The 27,834-nt window shown below is 36.1% G+C and overlaps 1 protein-coding gene across 1 annotated transcript in view; it reads right to left on the reverse strand.

The window, feature by feature from the left end:
- Positions 1-568: 568 nt before the first annotated feature.
- LOC131037845 (1-phosphatidylinositol-3-phosphate 5-kinase FAB1B) overlaps positions 569-27,834 on the reverse strand; it is a 35,361-nt gene continuing 8,095 nt past the window's right edge. Inside the window, exons 5-11 of the mRNA XM_057970078.2 lie at positions 4,722-5,714; positions 4,275-4,606; positions 4,032-4,158; positions 3,751-3,915; positions 1,678-3,576; positions 1,289-1,555; positions 569-1,189 (exon numbers count right to left, since the gene is read on the reverse strand). Coding sequence (XP_057826061.2) covers positions 845-1,189; positions 1,289-1,555; positions 1,678-3,576; positions 3,751-3,915; positions 4,032-4,158; positions 4,275-4,606; positions 4,722-5,714 — 4,128 coding nt within the window. The 3' untranslated portion in view covers positions 569-844. The remainder of the gene's footprint in view (positions 1,190-1,288; positions 1,556-1,677; positions 3,577-3,750; positions 3,916-4,031; positions 4,159-4,274; positions 4,607-4,721; positions 5,715-27,834) is intronic.

Consider the following 27,834-nt stretch of genomic DNA (forward strand, 5'->3'; position numbering starts at 1 on the left):
TTTTTCCGGTGATTCATGTTTGACTGATTAAACCCAGATTGCTTAGGTTGGCCCTCTTTCTGGGATGATTAACCCTATTTTCTGAATTCAGAATCTTCACTGATCAGTTGATAACAAATGCTTGCTAAAGTCGACATCCTTCCCTTGGCAATTCAGCCTTGTTTTTCTTTACTCAATTTAATACACTAAGTACAGGTTTGATGATTACTTCCATTAATTTGAAGAACCAGCTGATTGTTTACAAATTTAAGTTTATTTTGGGAAATAACTGCTTGATTTGCAAAATGATTTACCAATGCAAATCATTTGGAAAGAATTGAATGGCAACTAAAAAGCAGAAAAATGTCATAGGAAGAACTGTATGTTGATAATATGAGAATAAAGTTGGTGTCCTCATCTCTCGAACACTTGCATGTATGGCCACTGTTATCACATTGTTTAACCAACTACAATATAACTGGTACGGAAGCAGGAATATGTTGGAAGTTCAAACAATTTTGATCGGGATCTATTATTAGCCCAACAAAGCACTGTTGCATAACAAATTTGAGAGGTGATGCAGCAACTCAAAAAAAAACAGAGCTCCAAATAATACATTGTAATCATCTACACAATTTTCAATGGCCTAATATATCGACAGCCCTACAACTTAATGACAATCTGAAAATTAATGGTACAAAGACATTGCAAATGAAATCAAAAAATTGGGACAAATCCTAGGGATAGATAAAAAGCTTCTATGATTCCCATTAGCTTTTCAAGGGGATTTTTTCAATGTACAAAGATGAGCAAGGTCATTGTGCTGGCCGTGTAGCCCTGCATGATGACTGCCTGATAAAATATACTAGACAAGTTGGTCTCCTCCATCATCTCTTGTCAAAAATGAAGAACCACTTTCAGTTACATCAGTATGCGAAGGAGAGGGGATGAAAGCTGGAGGATACCACTGATCAGGGACCATCAGAAAATAATGTGACATTGCCTTGCGGAAGCGCTTCTTGTATTGCTTTGGAGAAATAACTGTAGGTGATGTGTTTTTAGGACCACCAAGAATACCAGAGGCTTTTACCCATGTCTCCAAGTGTTTGTCCCACGTATATTGCCTCATAAAATCAATAATACCTAAAACCAGCTCACATCGATCTTCATCAACTCCAACAAGCAGTGAATAATCCATAACATCAATTGACTGCATTAACACCATATACAAAATCATGTGACTTGTTAAGCCAAAAAACAATAAATATTTCATATATGTCAAATACAATTAAAGAGTAGCAAATCTTACCGCTAGAAATGAAGTATCATTCCAGACAGCTCTCTCCAGAAGGCGCTTGGCTTTATTACCGAGAAATATTGGAGCCGTTGGCATAGCCTCTAAAAGGTTTTGGTCCAAAAGAACTTTATTGCTTCCTGTTGAATCTGAATTGTAACGGGAGCGACCAGAGCCTTTGAGATCATACACTCGTGTGACATTCCTTCGAAACAAGAGATTCTCCATTACCATCAGATCCATCCTAATCTCTCTGCCACCTTTTGCATGCTTCATGATGACCTGCAAGATGAGCAAATTATGTAGTATCAAGAGACAAAAAAGAAAAACAAGCCCAATAAACTCTTTAAAAGATCTCCGAGGGCAATATCTAATGTAAAATACACAATAGCAAGAGCACTTACCTGATAAATACCAAGGATCTTTGCCAAACATGTAGGGCTTCCAGAACTTAATGAGTCTGTGAGATATTTGAAATATTCCGGTGCAAACTTGATGAAGGAATCCAATTCTGTCCTTGTTACTTGCTTGATAACAAATCTATCATCTAAAGATTTTGCAAAAAACACATTACTCTTACCACCTTGTGCTCCCCATTTCTTGCAGCGACTTAGTGACAGTCTAAAGTCTGTTTCTGTTGGACAACACTTTCTTCTAAGGGCATCAAACTCTCTTGCAAAGTAACATGTTACCGTGTACTTGGTTTTTCCAGGAAGACCCTCATCAGTAAATGATACTTTTACATGCACTGGCCTTGATAAGTCTGAAATCCCACTATTACTGCCTTTCAAACTATATGAGTACATATCCTCCGATCCAGAACCTCTCTCTTTCGAAAGAAAGTCAACTAAGTCTGAGGAGCTATCTGAGGAAGAAATAGGATATGAGATGCCTATCGGCATGCCTAATGATTCTGCATATTCCTTCTCCTTATCTCTATCTTTCTCTTTTTGTTTCTCATTATCAGGTCCATTGTCATATAGGGAGGCCTGATATTCATGTGATGACAGTGCATATGATATTATGCTTGTAGGCTCATCATCATAAACAGCAATAACTGTGTTATTGACACCAGATGGTAGAACTAGCCTTCCTCCATTACTACCCAGATTACTAAACAAGGATACAAATTTAGGACTGTAGCCAATGAGAGAATCTAGTCTAATTGACCCTAACACAGTTCCCTTAAAACTTCTGCTGTGCCTTTTTGATAAATTTGACAAAGGAGCTCCAATCCAGCTTCCGAAATCTTCAGACTGATTGCATAATTTGACTGGTGAGGTAGGTGTGCTTGTGTCAGACACCTCCATTCCACCTTTATCTTGACCATTTAAGATAGAGTCACATGTAGTCTTTCCCCCTGCCACAGTTTGTTGGAAGGGTTGGAAATCTTTTCTAGCAGCAGGCTCACCTCCACATGCAACGACAGTCCCATTCACAGGAGAGATATCTAGCACCTGTGATGTCGCAAGCATGGCTTGAACACTTGCCGACTGACCCTCACCTGTCCATGCTGCATCTAATGTATCAGAAAGATCAGCCAAGACCCGAAAATGTCCCTCTACAGGCACTGTATGCATTCCATGATCACCCTCTGAATCACCTTGGCTGTATTTACTAGCAACTGTTTCAACAGACATCTTTTCAGAAACTCTGGCATGAGTACAACATTCACCATTCTCTACATCTAAATTATCAAGCATACCCTCAGTTATAGCAGACAAATCTCTTGTGCAATGATCTGAACATTCCATATCATCCACATTAGGGGTCACTCTGTTCACTGCCACTTCAAAAGTTTTGACACCATCATCTAATTTTCCATTCATGCTGCAAGATTCCTTTAATTTGTTATCAAAGGGTTTGTGGAAATCATTTGCCAAGGCAGGTTGCACCAATCCATCACATATAGCATTTCCATCACCAGACTGAATAACTGTACTATGCAGATTCCCAGACATGTCAGCTTTGTCCGGGTTATTTCCGTCAAATTTAGAGTCAAATTCCTCAATCCCTGGACAGCCAAGGCCACCAGTATTGCAGTTCCCTTTAGATGTGATCTGGAGTTCTACAAGCTCTTTTAAGCTGGAGCTGTCTTTTAAATGAGGAGTCCTAACATTCTCAGGGGGATTAGATTCTATCCTGACATCTTTTGTTGTAAGTGATGAATCTAAATCCCTAAGCTGGCGATCCCATGAATAGGATAGACAAAGAAGATACCGCCTTAGACGATTTAGCTCTAAAACATCAGCAACGGGTTTCCCTTGCTGCCAATCACTTGGGATGGCCCTTTGCAATATTTCCTGTTTAAATTGATAGATGGCATCATACAAAGTATTAATTAAAGAAGCGATTTCTAATTGTGTAGAAAATCCTCCATTACAAAGTAAATCAATACAAGTTATTCTACATATCATCGCATTAAACATTTTGACATAGTGTAAACAACATCAAATTAGATCGTCAACAATGGTTACCTCAATAGCAGCTTTTTGCATCTGCAACAGTTCTTCCAGTTCTGCAATTTGTCTTCTTGATTCTGAAACTTTTGTATACAATGATCCAGAACTGGCAATTTTTTGCCCCATCTCACGGAGAAAGTCAAAGACTTCTGCATAAAACAATTCCACTTTATCTGCAACCTGCTCACATGCATGAACACGTCATTTTGGATCTGATCCTTATATGACAACCATGAAAGGCATATCAATTAACTCGGAAACATTCTCCCAAAATTATAAAACCTATATTAAAGTACCTCCTTAGCTTCTTTCCTAAGCCATTCTTGTTGATTGGGGTCATTGAATTCTAACTTTGAAGGTGGTAAATACACCGATAGAACATTGATGGAAGAATATCGGAAGCATGCTATCATACTTCCAAACCTGCCACATTGAGTTAAGGAAGCAATTTAGGGCAGAAAGTATATAAAAAGCTTCCGAGTACTATCAACAAGCTCAGAAAATTAAAATATCACAAAACCTAATATTTAGTGGTATACCCATAAAAGCGCAGGCAGTCTCTATGTAAAGAATGACCACAGCTGGCAACTCTACTTGCTGCTGCATGATTGGAGAAACTGAGCTCTAAGAATTTTCCAAAGGATAATCCCCATGCAGCATCAGACATTACTACTCTTCGGGTGGCTTCTGGAACTCCATCTTTACGTGCACATTTGAGACAACGATGCCACATCCATATTTTTCCTTCACGTTCACCAGGCAATGTCAACAGTAGAGGCACACGCTTCACAGATATTGTGAGGCTACCCTGACGGTGTGTATAGCAAAGGACATGTGCCTCTGATGGTTCACCACAGCAACGACGAGGTTCCTGCATGTATTATATTGTTACACCCAAACTAATTATTACTGTACAGTTCAAAGTTTCCCAGATACCAAAAATAAGACTAAATAGGAAGAAAAAGAAGGTGCAGCAGACATTCTACCTGACCAAATAAATCATCCCGAAGGTACCTTCCAAGAGGTTTGTCAAAACTGCCATAATACTTAATGCGAAAAAGTTGAGATCGCTCACACACTGTCCCCTTCAACACACAACGACTTGATAACAAAACCAATATACTTTGATGATCAGATGGGGAAGGTGGAAAATCTTCTTTTGAGAGAACTTGTTCTTGATTCCTATATCCTGCATTTTGCTTATCAAATTTCTTGGAATTCATTTCATTCTCCACAATTTCTTGATTCTCCTTCAGCAGTTCCAAAGATGGTTCCTCTGCAGTCATTTGAAAAGCAAGACAAGCTCTGGAAGCAACAGAAGTCACAAAACCATTCACTGTATTTGAAAACTTTGCCTCCTTAATTTCAAAATCTGAGGTGATTTTTTCAAATGCATCTGAGTCTACTGGAGCCCCCATTTCATCCAAGCCTGCCCTTAGCGATGCTGACAGAGCAGATACACTACCTAAAGGAGCAGATAGAAGAGGATGCCACTGACCTATTGGGAATACATCTTGCTTTTCCCTAGTACTTTCATCATATGCAGATTCTGAAGATGTCCTAAAACCAATTCTTGTTTCAACGGGACCATTAGAAAGGGAACTCGATTTATCGGTCAATTGTGACAAAGACCCAGATGAACCATTTCCTTCATTATCAAGAATTGGAGATTTAGCAGCCAACAAGGAGGGATTTGGCATTGAATTGTCTACTTTAAAGGTTTGTAATTCTCCTGAAAAAATTTGCTCTGGAACAGGAACAGTGAATCCAGGGATTGTAGAAATAGACCTATCTAAACTAGATTGTTTGTCTGGCAAGGCAACTGTTATTGGAGATTTCAGAGGAAGCTCTGGCAAGGTAGCACCTTCATCTGCAAGGAATGAGGTCTCGAGGGCTAAATGATAAGCAGCAAAGACTGTATACTGAAGAACATGCTTGATTTTCTTCAATTCATCACGATTGGAACCCATGAGTAAAACCTGAAAGTCAAGTGTAAAGCAAACATTATTAATAGATATTGACAAGAAAGCAAAATATAATATTGTGTCCCTTAATTTCTGCAAATGATTAACAATAAGAATAGCAATCTAGACAAAAAAATTCAAAGCAGTGAGTTTGATGTAATATGAAAACCTGATTTTTCATGTTAGCAAGCATCCCAGAGATAACACTTCCACTAGGAGTTAGATTTTTAAGGGATATGAAGCAAGGCTGCAATAATGCTGTTAACAGTTAACTTATAAATCAGCAAAGATAAAGTCAAGCTCATGTAGGGGTAATTTGCGTAGTGCCACAGTAATTGGTAGTCCAATAGATTACCAACAAAAGAGACAGGAAGCCCCTTCAGATTATAAATGACAGGTGGTCACATGTATAATTATGTTGATATTGAGCAATGTTTTCCCTTCTTGATGGCAAAAAGAATTATAACTGTAAATACAAGTAATCAGGTACTCACACCACTTAAATTATTCCATTGCATGAAGGGCTCTTTATTTCCCAAGGATTAAAGATTATCAAAATATATAGTTCATGGTATGTTGTTATAGCTAAAGCCTCTTTGTAAAATACATGAGAAAGAACCATAAGGATTTTTTCCTCTCATTAATGTCAATAACATAATATGCCCCCCATATTTGTGACTCCCAATGGCAAAATATATTAAAGACCAACCACGAGAGGTGTAAATGTGAACATGTGAACGTAATCGGAGATGTCCAGATATGACTGAAGCATCTTGCTGGTTTGACAAATGTTTTGAAGCTGTAATCAACTACTCATTGAAGGCAACATAACTATAGCATAAATCACAACACTCCGTAATATTTAGCACCTTCACAATCAATCTTCTTCATTGGTTAATTATACATTTGGAGGAACATCTGTCCAGTTGGAATTATATTCATGTATCTTACAAGATATTTTCCATCCCACGTGCTTCTCTTGTCAGGCATGACTCTCACATATGACTCTATATCTTAAATACAGTGTGTAGCCAAAGGGGTTGAGCTCAATCCATTAAAGCACTGGGTTTCTCATTGTAGAGACCCAAGTTCAAATCCCCAAAGTGACATTTGATGAGGAATTCTAAGTTGTGAATCTTGGACTTGCATAGTTGGTTTCTTGTGTGATTGCCCAAAAGAAGCTAGGTAATAGTCAAATGTTAAACCTTGAAAGGAGCTGTGTATTACTCATGTTAATGCTCGGAAGGAGCTAACTCTTAGTCAAATGCTTGCATGAACTGTACAGTTAGCAAATTCAACTTGCACTTTATCAATGGCTATGTATTCCATAGTAGTCTTTTTTCGCATATGAACACTGGCATATCAACCCCTATGAGCAGCTCACCCAAAGTGCACAGAATATTCCTAGATCCACTTTGAAAATTTAGCTAGAGAAATGAATGTACATTCAACCATAATCTCATCCAAATATGCAGTCATATTCAATGGTATAGGAAAAATACCTACTGCAAATACTCAATAACAAAGGAACACAAGGTATATCTGCAAACAAATATGATGATGGAGCTCCAATGTGAGAACTGCTACTTTGAAAGTGGGTAGAAACAACACTTCTGATGAACACATCACCAGAAAATGCTCATAAGCTGAAAACAAAGATAGATGGAAATATCCAAGATGCCAATACATGCATGGGTGTGCATGCTTTTCTCATGCACATTAAACATAGCAACAGACCTCTTAATTACATCTAATGTTTCTAATCCACTTACCAACTCACACCCTTGCCACTAATAATTAATAGAATATCATCCCAAGTGCAACACTTGGTGCACATTTACTATATAATAACCATAACTCCATGCACACATACTTTTCACATAATGGTCCCTATACATGACCAACAATACGTCAATTAATCGCATGGTAGATGCCCCACCAACAACTCTCTCAAATCAATCATGTCTTTTGTTATTGGAAGAAGCACATGTTATTACCATTGACACGTCACTGTGTGGGCATAACATTTGCCCAATCACATCACACCAACCTGCTTTGCTTCCATTCATCCAAAAGGTTCTCAAATATGCATTGTTCAATTGTCCCCCCACCCCATCTCTTCATTCAACAGAGATATCCACGCATTGCTACATGTGGGTAGAACCTATAACATACTCATCAACACATCAAATCCATCATGCACCATCAACACATGCTGAGATACTGAACCTGCATGTGCTCCCCATCATCCTCATACAATCTACAAGGAAGCTGTCAACCATCAAATTCTCTCATCAAACAGCATTACCCCTTATCAATCTGTAAAACTTATACCTATAATCCATAATTTCAAAACTCACCACTAAGTATAAAGCACCAAACCCACTTTTGACTTGCACTTGGCAACTCAACAAATTAAAAAAAAATACTTCAATTCATTAACTTGGCATAACTCCGTTAAGCAATTTACTCAGCTGACAAAATAAGTCATGAGTTAGGCAAGTACTCAGCAAATTCTGAAACAATAATGTAATCTATAATTGGGAGAGTCTGTGTGGTATCCACATCTCATTGGCATTCCCAGGCAACCAGCCACCATGCAGGCCTATATAGCAATGAAAAATGGATACATAGCTCAAACTATGTCTCAATTGGCACAAGCATGGATCACTTTTCAATTCCACACGTAAAATTCATGAATGCTTTAACCGTTAAAACAGCCACATGGAATGAATCTCTGCAACAAAAAGTCTTTTACAAAGGAATAAGCCTTGCGCACATGCACATCACCCTCAAAGAATATGCTAATAACACACATGTAGATACAAATCATTATTCCAATTAAAATTGATATCATGACTTCCTCACCATCCATTGTCCTATACAATACAAAACAGTTCATCTCTAGCTGATTCTCGCCAATGTGGCTAGCATCCAAGGAATTATTGTGCTTTCTCTTAGAAACAGAAAATTTATAAAAAGAACTGCTCCACTTCCACAAAATACACAATAAACAGTCTCCGAATTCAACTTGCAAACACCTTTTTCAGCATAATTTCACATATTTCTTAGCATAAAATTTTATAATGTGCAGTTCTTAACAAGATGCATGAGCTTGAGGAGTACTAACAACTAGTCTCTACATTATTAAAAGCTAAAACTACTACCCTATACCTGCACAAGCATGTGTATGGATGCCCATGCTAACAACTTGCTCTTACTTTCATGCACACTCTATCATAACAAGTACTTGAGCTTGAGAAGTACATCAACTAACATGTGATAAAAAGAACTAAAGCTGCACCCACAAAATCTTTATTCTATCAATGTGCTGTCACGCAATTACCTTATTGCCATAAGCATGCACAGATGTGGACTCTATCTTGCTCTTCCTTTCATGCACTCCCTAATCTTGACATGCACTTGAAAGCTCAATGCGAAAAATAAAAAATTGCATGCACTATATCCTCTTCTCCATTCGCCATTTTCACACAGTGAATTTCTTCAAATGATTCCTGCAAGTCTGCTTCTGTAGTAGCCATAATCTTGCACATTTCTAACATTATTCTTGTAAAGCTCAAACCTCTTCATACCTGAGCAGAAAGAGCACTTCAGTACCCTTCTAATCCTTTGCCATCATTGTCCAAACTAAATGCTTTCATAGTTCTCTTCAATCCACTCTTATTGCATCTCACAATGTTGTCTCTACATATAAATAGCCACAGTGGATCTGCAATGTATGTCACTGAGAGACCCAAACCATCAGGAATATTCTGGCACATCTTACAAATTGTGCTCCTCTTAGACATGCACCCATTTGCTGGCTATTCTTGAGACTCCTAATTTGCAATCCATCATATGCTCATAAACCATGCAATGATATCATTCCCCCATCAATTGCACCCAACATTCCTGCAACAATCATCTTGATTCAACACATATACCTTCAGTATGTATCAGTGTTACAAGACTCAGACTCGGCAAGCTGATTTTTAACCTGGACTCAAACTCAGCACCCAACTCGGCCAAGACTCAGCAAATTGAAAAAACCCTCAAGTATAGAGATTTTTAAGATTTAAAACTTGCTTCATTCAGCCTTTAGTAAACCAACTTTAAAGTAACAATAACATAATCAAATAGAAGCTACTTTCATCACATATACAAGCATACAGCAATCACATGAGTAATAAAAATGGACTTTAGCTAAAGAAAACAACATTTTTAGATATATAAATATTGTCGTGTGTTTAAGGTGTACAAAACTCATAGATTACGACATCCATAGCATAAAAAGCAAAAATCACAATATGGAGTCATAAGCTATGATAGAAAGGAACTTGTATCCCTCAGCCCAACATTACTAGCTCTATGTGGAGTCATGTGCTTGTATCTCAAATAAGTCTACAAATGCTGCTACAACCTTAGAAGTGTTACTTAGGATAGGGTTTGACTTGGCAAACTAAAAGTATAAATGTAATTTATTTACAAGGAATTTTATTGGGACAAGGTAGAAAAGATAAAAAATGTTCCTCTTCCATCCAACATGACCCAAAAAGATTAGAATTAGAGCAAGGATTTGGGAGTAGCACCCCTAATGAAGTCAAGAGGCTATGCCTCTTGTGGGGTTCCCGAGGCAACACCCCCAATGGTGTTGTGGGTCAAGGGGCAGTGCCCCTTGTGAGAGTTGGGGGGCAACACCCCCAATGGTGTTGGGGGTCAAGGGATAGTGTCCCTTGTGGGGGTTGGGAGGCAACACCTCCAATGGGATCAAGAGGCAGTGCCCCTTGTGGGGGTCTCTAGAGGCAACGTTCCCAACTAGCGAAATCCAAGGCCATCCTCCATAAGTCCTCAAAAATCGTAGAAAAACACTTTACTTTCATTTCATGTTTGAGCATTTTCATTTTTTTCTCTTTTTTGAGGGGCAGTGCCCCTAACGAGACCCAAGGCCATCCTCCATAAGTCCTCCAAATTCTTCAAAAAAATCTTGACTTTCATGCTTTTATGTTTAAGCATTTTCATTTTTTTCTTTCTTTTCTCCCCTCATTTTCACAAACCCAACTAAGACTTACCCTGCAGGACTGACCGAGTACCCCAGTCACAAGTCCACAGAACCTATTTTGCTCTGCCCAACTCAGGATTTGCCAGGCATAGACAATTCAGAGGAGTCTTGTAACACTAGTATGCATCTCATTCCACTATAACTTCTTGTGCATCCTGACATAACACATTAAGCATTCTCTCTTTTTTCTTCATGCCTACAAATGCCATATCTTGCATGGATTTCAACATTCACTAATATCTTCTACTAGAGAAATACATCACCATGTGCCATAACATCAAGCACCAAATTTTTGAACTGAAATTTGCAGAAACATTGAAAATTAGAGATCTGTGTTCCAACACCCAGGCAGATACAACACAGCTCCCATTGTGGGATTTAAATATACTGCAATGTGAGATCTCAAACTGTCTTTTTGTCTTGAACACTGAAATTTGTCAAAAGGATGTACTATGCACACAGTTCAACATATTTTCCTGCATATCTAATGTTCCTTTTATCAGTTTCACAGAGTAAATCGTCATTCCATATCTAATCAATCCTGCTCCAAGATTAATCAGATTCACAGAGTTGATGATTACCACACCAACTACCCATGTGTTCAGGCTCCTTATGATATTGATGCACCCCAAAACATTCTCAGATGAAAATATTCTTAGCATGCTCCCCCATGTGGACACATTCCTTGCTTCTTCCAAAGCATCCTTCTTCAACATTCCTATGTGTGCCTGTAGCCACTATGCTAGGTGGCAGGCACATCTTTCTATGTGTTCAGCAACTTGTGTACTGAACATACCATCCAACACAGTCTTCTTCCATGTCCGCAGAAAAAATGCCTCATTGTGCACCTAGCTTTAAATAAACACATTATGTTCACTGGTATCGTTCATTAATTTATGATATACACAAAACAAACATTTTTGAACACTTGAAGAACATTAATAGTCATTTTTACAATCTTCTCATACTTCTGTCCTAGACATGAATTATTTATTCTAAAAGATCTCATCCATGATAATACAAAACATGCATTGGACAAAAGCACTTACAGAGTCACAGACTATTGAGAAGAGCTTTTACAAATGTCTTCTGGTGGAAATCTATTTCTCAAAAAAAACAAAATATGCATCAAAATTGCAAATATTTTCCAGGATCACTAATACAAAACATCCTCGTGCTTTTTAAGGGAGATAACAAAATTTGATTTTTCTTTTTATTAAAATGAGAGATAGATCCACACGAACACTGCAACAGTCGCCAAGAAGAAAGCAATGTAGCGGGGTACCTACTGCCAAATTGCAACCTATTGGGCAAGCCAATTATCCATGTCAGATCTGTTTCTTTCTTTGCCATTTCTCCACCGCTGCAATTAAAACAAGATGGGCTCCCAGTAACATAACCAAAATGGTTCCCAATTTCCTTGAATATTGTGACATTTGCCAAGCATTTTTTGTAGTCATTCACACATGAATGCTAACACATCAACCCCTAACTGCAGCTCGCCAGAAATGTACAATGTGTTCCAGAACCTATCTGTGAAAGATTAGCTATGAAGATAAGCATACAATCCATCCATAATTATATTCAATTAATGCTGCAGCCATATTTCATGTAACGAGATAATGATCATAATTTAATAACTGTTGAAATATCCAACAACAAAAGAAACAAAGATATATATTCAAAATAATATAAATATGTAGCTTTATTATGCAGATTCCTACAAGCTAAAATGATGGCCACTGTTGCCTATGATGAGCAAGTGATTAGCTGAAATAATAATTCTATGGTACTCTTTGCCTAGGACCATGTGTATGGGAAACTCCAAGATGCCAATAAATGCATAGGCAGTTTGCTTTATGTTTTTCTCATGCTCAGAAAATAACAACTATTCCGCTATATTAAATATATCAAACCCATTCACACCTACTCAACTAACCATCCAAATAACACTCATACAATATATGGTGTTCATATTTTACATTACAACTTACAGGCATATAAATTTTATAAGTAAGAACTCAATACATGACCCCTTTGCAGAAGCAATTGGTTAAACACTATGGATAACCAGAACATTACAGCATAGACAATGAAAAGTTAATAGTCACTTGAGACAAGACAATATTCCAAATTTCATTTGATGATGGGACTCAAAAAACAGTTTTCTAATATGAGCATGTGTTTTTCCATACAAAATTATTGGTAACTGCACTTTGTGTCACTTCTAGTGATCATCAAATTTTGTTGGCATTTGTGTCAGTAGTTGTACTTGTATTTAGGTCAGGTGTTGTATTTGGTATCTTGGTGAGACAAACATCACGCCCATATGTGTGCATTTACCATTTGTGTCAGTAGTTGTACTTCTAGTTTGACCTAAAATAAACCATATATAGTATATACCAACATATGGGTGAGTTATTCCAGATTGATATCCGGGGAGATATGGTGGACAACACTCTAAATTGCTAGAATTTGAGTGTGTTATTTACAGAATCAAATTATAAACAAGAAATCAGAAACTAAAATATCAAAAAACATCCAACCATAAATCCCAAAGATATATAAATTATATATCTAAATGTTGCGTAAGTGACAATCTGTTTAACAAGATTAATGACTATCTATCTTGCCTAATTCAATCAATGTACATACATACAAAATGGATGATACAAAAAGCTAAGGAACCACAGTATGGAAGATGAATGGTTGATCTTCCACACATGACTCAGCTTGAGCTGCAGGGCACTGCACCTCAAGCCCGCCAACACAACCCCTCAGGTCATATGGGAGGGTTCTGCCTCACAAAGAAAAGGGGCAAAGTTGAGTCTGCGGAGATCCACAAAAATGCAGCAATGGAAGCAAGAAAGTATAGTTCTCAACTAATTAAAAGATTGGTTCAAATGTTGATATCGACCACAGTTTTGAGTTCAGCATTGCTGTCAACTAGAATCAGAGTTGCTACATGAATCATCGATAACCAAACATTGGTAGCAATAATGAATTTCAATGGTCCATTTATATGTGGGTCAATCCAAGGCATTTGTTACACTGAACAACCCAGTCACAATAGCAAGCCACAATCAGAGATGGTATTTTTTTTTCAGGTCCAGGGTAGTCAAACAAATCTCGAAGACAAATTTAGATTCCAAGGAGATAGTTGAAAGTATTGAACTTCTCACAAGGAGATAGTTGAAAGTATTGAACTTTCAGGTCCAGGGTAGTCAAACAAATCTCTAAGGCTTCTGACAATACCTTAATTTTTCCAATACTTAGAATCCTTCATGGGATTTCGGCATCTAAAACTTGTCATGGAGGTTTGACATATTAAACTTGATATGGACCATCCATATCTGCCAATCTTCCACATGCCTTTGACTAGAAAACTTCAAAATTATGTCATTCAGACACAGATAAACAGAGCATATATCTAATTTCATCACGATATAGACATAATAACAAGATCCCCAAACTGCTAACTCATTCAACAAAATTGTGGTCTTCATATAATCTACATAGGAACTCAGAAACCAAACTCAAGACAACAGAGTATCTAACAGATTTATCGAGTGGAACTTGTATGAAACATCCCTTATTCTAACTGTATAATGTTCATGTACCAGGAAGATTTATGATGATGGCCTTACTCAATTTTGCCAGTTTACAAAGAGAAAAAATCAAAACTCTTATATCTCCTCTCCTAGCATCCCATACTCTACTCCCCAAATTCTTTCTATCTCACTTTCACCATTGACAATTTATCTTAATAAACTACTTAGGATACGACATAAATCAATAGAATGACATTATTGACTTGACTCTTTGCTTTATACAAATGACTCATTTACAAACAATTGCTGCACTGTATTAAAGTTTACATCTTAAACAAGACCTATAAGGACAAGATTAAACAAAAATTAACTTGAACAAAGTAAAAAAGTTGAACTCTTTTCGGCATATGAAGGGGTGTTTAGCAATCCTCAAAAAATTTATTTGAACTTAATTTGATTGTTTTGACAATTCATTTCAAGCTGATATGTCACTTTAAGACCGTTGTAAAGTGATCTAATCACTATTAAGTTATTAACATGCAATAAGTGATCGCAAACAAATAATATGGATCAAATTTAACAACCAACAAGCATCATAATTTCATAAATGATTAAATCATCTTGTGGGTAAAGAGTTTCAAAAACAAGTTGCTACTTCAGGTATAATTCACCAAACTAAAAATTTGAAACCAATTTAATTTTTCTTAAACCACCACACACCATATTTCATTCAATAAATCTGCAACCTCAAATAAGCAGCAATACAAAGAAAGCTCTCTATTTGTCATTGATGTGAAAATCCAAAGAATTGAGAATCAAATATAAAAACAGAGATTCGGAGAAAGTCAAGACACAAAGCATGTGATTTTATTTTATAGAAAACCAAGGCATAAAGCATATGACTTTATAGTATTACCTAATGTTGGATATACATATTGGTGGACAGAGGTGGAACTGTCATGGCAGCATCCAGCCAAACACTACTAACTCAACACTCACCTTAACATATCATTTAGTTATTAATAGAGATTAAGGTAGTTGAACCACTTAACCACTAGTCATAACTGCTACCATTAACCATCTGTCCACAAATCACTTGCCATGTGACATGTATAATATAACTTTACATAGAGAGATCATCATTAGCTAAGAGGGACACAGATTTTATCTGAACCTGTCAAGTTCACTGAATCTCTCTGGAATGAACCCTGAACCTGGGTTTAATCTAATAAAGACAACAAACCAAGTTTAGAATACATAGTAGTACAACTGATGGATCCATGAACATGATACAAGACATACAAATGAAAATTTCAGTCAGTCAAAAAGTATGGAAAAGACTGAAAGGGCTAGTGAAACAAGATGAATAATATGATTAAGCAGTAAATGTAAAATGTAAAGCTAGATTTTTTAGGCCCCCACAGACGCATCATGCCATTTTGATCTATAAGGACTTTAGCCAAGTTTTCATCTCATTGCTTTCTCTGTTTTTATATCTGATTTTCTATTGTTTCATTTTTCCAATTAAATAGCAAGTAGAGAACTTTCTTTGAATTGCTGCTTATTTGAGAATAAAGATCTGGCATCCTCCTGCCTTACATCTGCTAACTAAAAAGTTCATAAAAACAAGTCTATCAGACTCATCAAAAAATAGTATATCAAGCATGACTCCAACTAGTCATTTGTTCCTTTCGAAACATAAAAAATTAGAGACAGATAGCACTCCACTAGTTGCTTTATAACTCAGGGAGCAGCCCATGATTGGTACAGTAATACTCATACCAAATAAATGTATGTAACCTACATATAGCAGACACTTCACACAACCTTTAAAATGCTATGAAAATAAAAAGACAAAAAATAACAACTGCATATATGTGATAGAGCTTAAATTGAAAGATGCTGTGTAAACAGAGCCCTGGCCATGGAGGTACCACCATGTCCATACATCCTCGTACTTACCTAAAGGAGTGCTAAAACTCTGATTTATTTAAGATATAAAATTGCCAAACATACCCACCACTATATCCTCTACATTTGGATTTAGGAAGAGTCTAGTGAATTCTACACTTCAGACAAACTTTAAAATGCTTTGAATAAAGATAAAAAATAACAAAGGCATATTGTGATAGAGATTGCAAGACGCTGTAGGTAAACAGAGCTTTGGCCATAGAGGTACCACCATGTCTAAAGCATACTTTTACTTGTCAAGAAAAGTGCTAAGACTGATTTGTTTAAATATAAAATTTCCAAACTTACCCACCACTGTGTCCTGTATATTTGAAGTTGCGAAGAGTCTAGTGAGTTCTACCTTGTACCCATCACTAACTTCAACATCTCTACACAGTGCCACCCTTTTTTTTCACAATATGTTGTCACTCTCTCGAACAAAAGAAGTGTCTTAGTGTTGTAATATTTGGGCAACAAGCAAATGCTATAAGATGCAAGGGTCTGGTCATCTTCATCCAGCAATCAACTATAGTTTTTTCATTTGTTTTCCAAAATGTTTTCGTGGAGTCATACTCTTTAGCTGGCTATTAGCTTATATATTTTTTCTAGCATTGAGTCCATGTCATATATATTGCCAAACACAATTGACCCATATTTACAACCTTGATCATACTTATGATAGACTCAATGAAATAGACTCTAGCTTGGGCAATCAAAAAGCAATCTCTTATTTTTATGTATTTAATTTTTAAAAAACTCTAGAATATACACCATGTCCATTTTTCTGATTAAGCTTAAAATAATATTTCAAGTTGTCCCGATGACTTTATCTTATGAAAAAGGCAACTCGAATTATTTTATTTTATGTTATCGGGCTCATTGGTATGGGGTCCCAGACTTGTACCCAACTGTCCCAGGAGTGGGAGTAGCGATGGGATCTCCCCAAGAGTGGGTGAAACACTCCCTAGAAGCTTCCAGGCACTCCTGCAGGTCTGCATATGGGATAAGCTGCAATTATTAAAAAAACACTTTTCGAAATAAAATCTAAAAAGCTGCCTAATATCTACAACTCGCCCCACTTTACAAACACAACGCCATTTCACAAAAACAAATTCTTGTTGAGCCACTTTTGCATTTTGAAAGATAGTTGTCTTTTACGAAGGAGAATGATCACAAAGTGCCAAAAAGGTGAATATAACTTGCACTAAGAGGATCTGGTCATCTAAAGTAAGCATTTTAACTGATTTTTTTAGTTTTTAAATGAAAATTTTCAAGGTGGAAAAAAAATCAAGTTAAGATCTTTTATAATATTTTTGGTGTTTGTTTTGAACTTTTTTTAGTTTATACATATTGTAGGGTTGCACTTTTTTTTTCATTTAAAATATGATCAAAAATATCCTCTGTGTAAATATGTTACGATGCTTAATCAACTTCCAGGAGGTGGGGCTTTTATTTAGAATTGTAATGTGTGGTAAGAGCTCAATAGTTGAGTGAAAGCTCACTTATGTTCTATAAGTAGGCATGGAATTAGAATATGTTAAAGACAAAATAAGAAGGGGTTGCCAAAAGAAAAATTATGACATTCATTAAAGAATATTAAAAAGCGATGCTATGAGTGAAAAAGAAAAAACTAAAACCTCGCCCATCAGAAAGGAAAACATCAATAAAGGCACTTACAAACATGGTTTTCTTCCTTTCATGGAGACGCCCTCTATCCAACGAGAAGATCCTTCCCCTCGTTGCAAAAGAGGCCCATTAGTTAAGGCACTTCAAAATGAAACAAGCAACATTGTAGAGGAAAATATTGCATGTTGCATTTATGCCAATTTTCCTTTCAACTTGGTGAGATCACCATATTGGCAAGACATGGTGACGGTAATCAATAATGCACCTTCTAGTTTCATGGTAATCAATTAGGGATTCTCAGATTGAAAAATGAGTGTCTATTATTTCTAATGGATGGAAAGATTCCAAAAACCAACCTTTAATGAATATTATTGCAATGTTCCCCAAAGCGGCAAAATTTTTAAAGGCAGTTGATTGTGAAGGGCAAATGAAAGAAACAAAATTCATTTCTAAGATCCTTATTGAGTCCATAGAGATGGTGGGTACTAAAAATGTTATTTGAGTCATTACAAACAATGCGAAAAAATGCAGGGCAATACATGCTTTGGTTGAGGAAAAATATGCACACATATTTGGACACCATGTACCATACACTCCCTTAAATTGGTGATGCAAGTAACTGCAACTCAAATAGTGAAAGCTATATGCACTAACGTTGAGGAGATCCAAGTGTTTGTGACAAACCATCAATGTCAAAGGGCATTTTTGAGACTTCCTCGAATTTGGAATTGTTGAAATTAAATTTATTTAATTAATTTTACCATGTTTACTTATACTTTAATGTGTTATTAACTTATTTTTTACACGGCAATAGGTAATTGAGACCCAATATGCATCACACTGTCGTTTTGAAATGACTTGTGAGGTGCAAGAGGCATTGGGCGCCATGGTCATTACCCACCAATGGTGTATTTGGAAGCAATCAAATTCAAAGAGGGCCCACAAGGTCAAGTCATTGTTCCTAGATGATTATAGATGGGCTTATGTGAACTGTCTTGAGTTTCACCAAGCCTATCATGAGTATGATTAGGTTTGCTGATATAGAGCAGCCATGTTTGGAGGAAAGATATGATGGCATTAACTCCATGATAGAAAAAATAAAGCTCATAATAGCACAAAAAGAGAATGACACCAAAGAACATTTTGCCAAAGTGTGGAAAAAACCATTCAGCACCACCAGAAGAAGATGTACACACCATTGCATCTCCTTGCATATGCATTATCCCCCAAAAGCTATAGCACAAAGATGCTTTAGAACTGCACCATATAGAGATAGTGAAAGATAGTGAAGTTGCTAATGGGTACAAGTTGGCATTCCAAAGAATCTTCCCAGATCCAGATGTGGTGGATAGTGTTATGAAAGAGTTTGGCAAGTTCATCTCAAGACGAGATCATAGTATTTGTGCTCTTTGAGACCAATACAAGGAAGAAGCTCATACATGGTGGTACGTCCACGAGCAAGAAAATTTGTTCCTCCAGCATAATGCAATCGAGATTCTATCACAAGTAAGCATTTTTTTTAACATTTGTAAACTTTAGTACTTACCATTCTTTAATTTCTTTAGTACTTACCATTCTCCAGTTTCAACAGGTTGCAAGTTCTTCAGTTTAACAAAATTGAAGTAAATACTCCATCCACTCAGTAAAGCATAACTAGTTGGCTGCAAGAAAACAGTAGACTTGGTTTATAAACATTCAAACTTGCGTCTCCTATCACATAAGCAAGATGACTACGAGGAAGGGGCAACGAAGAATTGGGATATAAACCCTAAGTGTACCAACTTGGATGCATCTATTGTAGAGCTTACTAGAGTTGGATGCATATGTTGTAGAGCCTGCTAGAGTCAATATGGATGTCGTCCTAAACATATGTGATATATGACATAATATTTAAATTTTGAACTATCAATTGACATTTATCTTTATCACTATCATTGATCAATGATGAATGGTTGTAGCTAAACATACCATACCAAAGAAATAAAATTGTTGTACCAATGTACCAAAACCAACAACTTAGATTTTATTTAAAAAGAAAGGTCCAATGTAATGTTGAATGGTGGACCTATAAAGTGTAGTTAGGAAAAGGGGTTGAAAGTGATGTTTTATAAAAAAGCCTTTCTACACACTTCTAAAATAAAGACTTGGCAGAACAAGGGAAACATGAAATATAATAGCCAATAAAAGGCGAGGTTTGGTACAGAAAAAAGCATCCATTGTATTGTTGCCAAAACCCCGTTCTCAAAGATCAAGCACTAGAATTCATCTCTTAGCCAAAGAATGAAAAAACTTTTGGCATTGAAATTAGAGAATGAAAACCCTCTTAGTTTTTGGATTGAATTTGGAAATTAAAACACTCATGCACATTGGAGGCGATTCATATGGTGGGTCAACTCTATAAAGAGTAAGTAATACTTGTTTCCAAGCTGCCCTACCAATCAATTGTGGTGCAAATCATATGGGGTCAACTTTATAGTGAGGCAAATATTTATCATCAATAGTCATGTTATACATTTGTTTAAGGAAGTCTGCTGCCTATAAAGCTGCAAGTTTATATTGTACAGCCTGTTGTACAATCATGGTATGCAGCCATACAGATTAGTTGTTACTTTGAATCTTTTGGGAAGTAGCAAATCAGTATGGTTTGATATTGGAATCTCATTTGCAATATTTGATCATTACTATAAATTCTGTTATTTAGCTAATTTAAAAGAACATGTAAAAACTTTGGGGTTCTCCGCCAATTAGTATAATCTTGTATTGTTCTGGAAGACTTGTCACTAACAGCTGCAGACTTTATACTGTTATAGTGTAATTTGTGTGCCTCACCGCCAAATTTAGCATTTATTTTGTAGATTGTTCTAGAAGGCTTTCCGCCAAAACTAGCTTCAATTATTTTAATTTTCAATTTGAATTAATCTAGAAGGCTTGCCACCAGAATAAGCATTTTACTAATTCCAAATTTTCTTACAGTTGCAATATTGAGTTGTGTGGCTTGCCACCAACAAGCATTTTAGTGTAATATTGTTCTAACTCTTGCCACCAACAATTATTTTACCATATGCTCTCACCTTGCCCACATTGAGATCTTCGTGATCAAAAGGTGTTAAGAAAAAACTAAAAATATGACCATCCACCCAACAAAAATCTAAGAATATGACTGCTGTCCACCCAAAATAAGGCAGCAACATCCAAAATGATCTAAAATGGAAATTACCAAAAAACTATAAAATAGGGCCTCTGATTTCTCTTAATTTTCCCTCCACCAGATCACAACTTGAGCAACCCCTAAAAAATTAACACTCCCCTCTCCACAATGATGTTGTTTTCCATCAACTCCAACTTCACTTTTCAGTAATTCAAACTTCACTTTTAGAAGGGCTCTGTAAAAATGTCTATAATCTGATCATCTTAAGCAAGAACTTCAACAAATATCAACACCCTCTTTCTTATAGAATCATTCAGCAATAAATTTGTCCACGTTCTCTTCAATACTCCCATTGATTGCATGCATGGAATCAATCTATGATTCCATAGCAAGTTTAGAAATTGTTTTCACAAAGCTTAATCACTCTTCCATCATGGCATCTTGCCATACCTACTTGATTATATTAGTAAGAAGCTTGTACAGGCCACCATCATAAACTCCTCTAGCCAAAAAGTGGACCAACTTAAAAGCTATGCTTTTTAACTAAGTTGCCAGTCCGGGTTCAGGTTCGAAGAACCAGTTTGCCGGTACAGCGAAATTTTGAAATGGGGTTTCGGTTTGTTTGGGTTCGTTAGTACAAAAAACATGTAAAATTCACACACACACACACACACACACACACACACACACACACACACACACACACACACAGATATATATATATATATATATTATAATGTACATTTGTATTGTATTGTATTGTATTGTATTCTATAGTACTATATTATTTATATTATAATATAATATATTATATATATTATATTATAATGTATATTTGTATTGTATTGTATTGTATTATATAGTACTATATTATTTATATAGTAATATAATATATTATATATATTACTTTATAATATATATTATTATATATTATATATCATATATATATTATAATATTATACATCATATATATTATAATATTATATATCATATATATATATGATATATAATATCATAATTATATATTATAATATTATAATTATATATTATAATATAATATATTATATAATAACATATATTATTAATATATACCAATGAACTATAAGTTTATAAAAAAACTTTAAAGTTTTAAATTATCCCTTGACCAGTAATGAATTATCCGCCACTCATATCCTCCTAGCCATGTTTCATGTGAGGTCGAAGGCATTTGTTGATCCTCATTTGAGGATTCAATTCAGCACTTTCCGAGAAGCATCCACATCGGTAATGTCTCTGATTTGTTAGACCGTATGTTTTTACCCACAGGAAAGTTAAGTCAGAACCAACACAGGGTAGACTGTCGAACTGAACCTAAACACGAATCGAATGTGAACCGGGACCCATCTCGAACATAGCTTTTGAATAATTGCTTATTGACCATCAAATAACAATACATTGTATATCTATCATGCAAGAAATTGAAAAAAGACTATTCATCAAACCAAAATATACTAGACATCACCTAACTCAATAGCATCACACGAGGGCATGCGGAAGGAAACAAATTTTGTCCTAGTAACAAGATATGTGGCATCATCACCAAGTTCTACTTGTATTCCAACCTTCTATCCCTGAAGAAGGCTGAAAGACTTCTTATTGAAGATTTGTGCCTTGATTTTCGATGTTCGCATAACATCCTACACCAAAAATAGTGTCAATGGATCCACATGATATTGTTGTGGGAAGTCTACTTCAGCTTTTCTACACCGTGCAAACCCCTGCCATTGCTACTTGGATTTTTTCTTCTCAAGACACTAAGATGTATGGTGGCAAATTTAGTGGCATTGAGAACACTTCACATGACTAAAGTCTTTCTTCATCATGTTCAAAGAACCTAATTTTTCTCCATGCCCTTCTAACCATTCCTTCATCCTCCTTTCTTTCCATTGTTCCTCATCTTCCTAATGAAGGCTAGGTTCTAACTCTCTCTTGTTCTAGCTGAAATAATCTCCAATCTAGTCTATGGGTATCAAAAGCTAGAAGCTTCTAGTGAGAACCCATTTAAGGCTATGGGTATCATCTCTTCATCCTCCACCATAATCCTAATCATCACAAGTTGATCATTGAGTTATACAATCTACATTAGGTAGGTGGCTACAAGGTTTGTATCCTCATGCATAGGCACCAAGTTTGTTCTTCAGCAACATCTTCCAAGAGATTTTCACTCTACTAAAGAGCTATGTTGTCTGATTCTTCTGAACCTAGTCTAAATCTTGTACCCATCTACTCCAAGCTTGGGACCGACAACAAGGGCACCCTGGGAGTGTCCTAGATACACCAAGTTCCTTGTGGGTATGTAGTTGAGTTCTCCTAAACCTAGCCTCATTCTTGTACCCATCCAAGCCGATCTTGGGAGCAACAACAGGGGTACCCTGGGAGTGTCCCAGCCAAACTAGGTTCTTTATGGGCATACCCACAGGGGACCCGGGGTAGCTAGGGCACTCCCAGGGTGCTCCCAAACACTCTGAAACAACCCCAAGCACTCTCACATGCAGGGAAAGACAACACGCACCCAAAAACAGTTTTAAAGTGTTTTTTTTAACTCTAAAACATAAAACTGATGACTGCCTCAAAGAAGTACTAGATTCTATGAAAGATTTTATGCTATTGTGATTGTGACAACCTTGGCTTCTACATTAAAGTTGCTAAGAGTCCTGGGACAATGGAAAGGTATCAAGACTTTGTCAAGATTATCTTGTCAACGTTGAGTTTATGTTGGTGGAATTACTGATGCTTTGCTCTTTGTGCAAGAATAACATCAACCCATTCTCTTCTTGTGAAACGGTTCTTGTAATCTTAGTGTTGGGTCATGGGTTGTAAAAATCAAAACTTAGTGAAGTCATTAGTTGTAATTAATCTTGCCATTGTATTTAGTTTTGGTGTTGTTGGAAAAGGTTTGTTCAATGTTTCCTTCAAAGTAGAACATTTCTCTCTAGCTAGGATTTGTTTGATCAAAATCTTGTAACCTTACCCTTTTCACTCTCAATGAGTCATTGATCATGCCCTAACTCACAAAGAAAAAGTGAAATAGTGATATAAATTACTCTTTCCACCTTGAGTTTCATCTACATTTACAATAATTACTAGGCATAATAGTTAACAAGTGTATCCAATCCTCCACTCCGATACAAATAAATAGGCAAAGAACTTTCTCAAATTTACTGTCTCAAATTCAAACATGCAACAATTTGAATCTTTGCCAACATACCAACAAGATCAACTTCAAGATCCACTAGACCTCGAACTCTTATCAAATTTTCAAGAGTGGTGGTGCGATATGGGCCGAACCATAGGACCACCATGGTTCAAGTACACAATTGCAACAAATCTCTAATGATCATAGAACAACATTATATAATACAATCATACCCAAACATACCATACCCAAGAGAGAAGAAATTGTCATACCGGTGTACCAAAACCAGCAACTTGGCTAAAGAGTGATCACAGCATTAAGCATCTCCTTTGCTGAATTATTTTCAGCAATGCAAGAAATCAAATGGTCCTTCACAAAATCCAAGATGATACAATTTGCCTTGGCCATCTTCCTGTTATGATCAGCCAACTAAGCAAAATCAATTGGAGATGTCAACATGATTTCCACAAAAACCCACAGATCTACTTCTTCCAACAACGTTTACAGCCTACACTTCCAAGGAGTAAAATTTGAAGCTTCCTCTGAGCAATCACACTCACTAAACCAAGAGTAATCATGTCTGCACTTACTAGAACGTGCTAAAACTGAACAAATCAGTTGAAATAAAATCAGACCAACAACCTATCATAGGTGCAGATCAACACTCCAATCACTGCAGCAACTACGGCATCTCACTCTACAACCTCTCATCTCCAAATCTCTTCAATCACTAAAGAAGACTCTTGGGCATCACATCCAATAAAATAAATCAGCCACCTTCTCAAGTCAAAAACAACCTCCCAATCATTGGAGAATCCAGGGCATCAAACCAAACAACCTATCACAGGTCCTTACACTTCACACAGTCACGAAACAATTTCAATCATTGAAACTTGGCCATCACAGCCATCGATATTTAAAATCCTCCGACAATTCCCTGTTACATTCAGCAATTGTTTCTAAGTTAAGGCGATTTTAATAGTTTTTTTGAGTTGATTTTAGACTGTTCTCAGGCACTACTGCTTTATTCTGGGTAGACAGCAGTCATATATACTTTTAGACTTTTTATGTCTTATTCTGGGAGGTCAACAATACTATATATTTAGAGATATATTTGGTTAAAGACATCTAAAAATAAGACATTGTTTTTGTTGTTTGATCACCCAAGTTGCATTCTATTTAGGACCCTAGGCGTTCATTAGTTTGCATCATAACTGCAAGACCAAATTCTAAATAATCAAATATTTGAACAGGAAGTGTTACATATTCTGATTTCAGTATTATTTTAATTTTCTTCTTCTACTTTCAAAAGTTTGTGTATGCAGATTTAGCACTTATATTTGCAAGTATGATTGAAAAAGTGAGACAGTTTATGTCAAACTTTAGGGTATAGAATTCACATAGCATATTCTGAATTCTAACATGGCATTTGCATTCAAACTCAAATGGTATGTAAAGGGATTTGGAAGATTGTCACTTAAAAATGATTCTAAGGAGAAACAAAGGGACTGTTCAATGAAATCTATCACGGATATATTCTTTTAAGTAACACGACAACAATTTCTACACTTTAATTACGTTCAATCACTCCAACAAGATAGAAAATGATGGTTCATAGAGTGACAATGGCCAAAAAGAGCCTATCAATGAGGACATTTAAAGGGACTCTGAAGAATTCATCAGCTTTCTATCCGATGTTTGTCACACTTTGTCAATTCCTTGACTGCTAGAAGAAGTTGAGTTGGTCACAGTTTCTTCCACTCGGTAAAAATATATAAAATGACCTCTACAAGAGCAAAATCAGTATATGTATAGAGCATCCTCTATCCCAATAAAATTTGATGAGGTACGGGCAGTTTTATATCGGCTTGAGGAAGACAACCAAGGAGATTGCATTCAGATTCACTGTTTGTAAATTGCATACTATTATTTTTTTCATAGATAATACCGAGTATCAACACTGTGAATAGGATTTGGCATTGTTGTACCTATATTGAAACATTATTCATAAATATGCTGTATTATTGTTCTGTTTATTTCCATTTTTATTACTGATAAAATCGATTATCCATTGTTGTAAAACTTCATTTTAATATTTACAAGATTTTCTTTTATTCAATGGCAATAAACATGCATACCAACTGCATTGTTATTGATCAATTTTTTACTTAAATAATTTTCTAGAGGAAATCCTCTATTGCTCAAAACAAATATGCTTGAACAGGCCTATCACTCATTGATTTGGTGAAGGCATTGGTGAAAGTATATTGAAACATTATTTGTAGATATGTTGTATCACATTCCCCATTTATTTCCATTTTCATCGATGTTAAAATGAATTGATTACCTATTGTAAATCATCTAGTTTTGAGGAACGTCGTTCATGTCTATTCTCTAGATTTTGCAGGGATCATCTAAGCCATCTCCAAAACTTGTTCAGTCACCACCCTCATATATGCATCACAGATTAAGACTAACATTGGCTTGTAAAAAATTATTATACTCGAACAGGCCTATCACTCATGTACTTTGTTACCACAGTTACAGCTAGGCACAAGCTTCTATGTAAATGATGTTTGTGCCCGTAATTAACAGAGAACTAAGTCAAAAGTTAATATTATATTTGGTCCCCTCTATTTTATTAAATAATGGATAATTAAAGCTTACAAACTGATTAAGCAAGTGTGTACATAATTCTATAAAAAGGGAAAAAATCCAAAGGAACTGTAAAGTTCTATGGGTATTCAACAGGGATTGTATGCCTCTGAAAGACAATCGATCTCTTAGATAATGAAACAAATATCAAGATTTTATCTGTAATGTGAAGGAGGGTTTTGAGCTATTACAATCGATAAAGGCACTGTCTTGGTATTGATGTTTGCCATATCAGACTCTTTGGACAATATCATTTTCCAGGCATGCCTTTTGTATCATATGACTTTCAACAGATATAGTCAGCTAATTCATCAACTGCAACATAAATGTAAATGTGATTATTAAATAAAGCAACTGTTCTTTCTTTAATATAGTTTGCATATATTGTATTAATATAGAAAAACGTGTTCAAAACTTAAACCCAAAGTCAGGCCATGAGATTTGGCAGAGTGCATATCTTGAAACAAAAATTACATAGACAGCAGAGAGTAGATAAAGTAATTGAATCTATGTGTACCGGCATCTGTCTGATCAATTCAATTGCCCACCCAATCAGATTGTGAATCTGCTAAGATCAACCAAATCCATAAGTTTACCATACCCTTTGGCAAGGATTATGTTCTCCGAATAGCTGTAAACGACAAAATGGAGGTCTCAGGCATTACAAGAAGCTATATCCCAGTTCCCCATGTCTTTGATTGGGGTTTAAACAACTCTTGCTTTTATTTGGTTTACATCAATCTGCTCTTTTGCATTATACATATGCACACAAGGCACACTGTCGACATCAAAGACTGCATAGATCTCCCACACAATCATTGACTGGATTGGGGTGAACTCAAACCAATACCTGAACCACATTTAGCTGGTCCCCAGCCTTACTTCCTCAGGCCATCAGTGTCCTTAGTTCATTTCATCCATTCATCACCAGCTTCTGACCACCACCTAAGCCAGCCATTCATTCAGTCTAT

This window comes from Cryptomeria japonica, chromosome 3 (assembly GCF_030272615.1).
Source record: "Cryptomeria japonica chromosome 3, Sugi_1.0, whole genome shotgun sequence".
Classification (NCBI taxonomy): domain Eukaryota; kingdom Viridiplantae; phylum Streptophyta; class Pinopsida; order Cupressales; family Cupressaceae; genus Cryptomeria; species Cryptomeria japonica.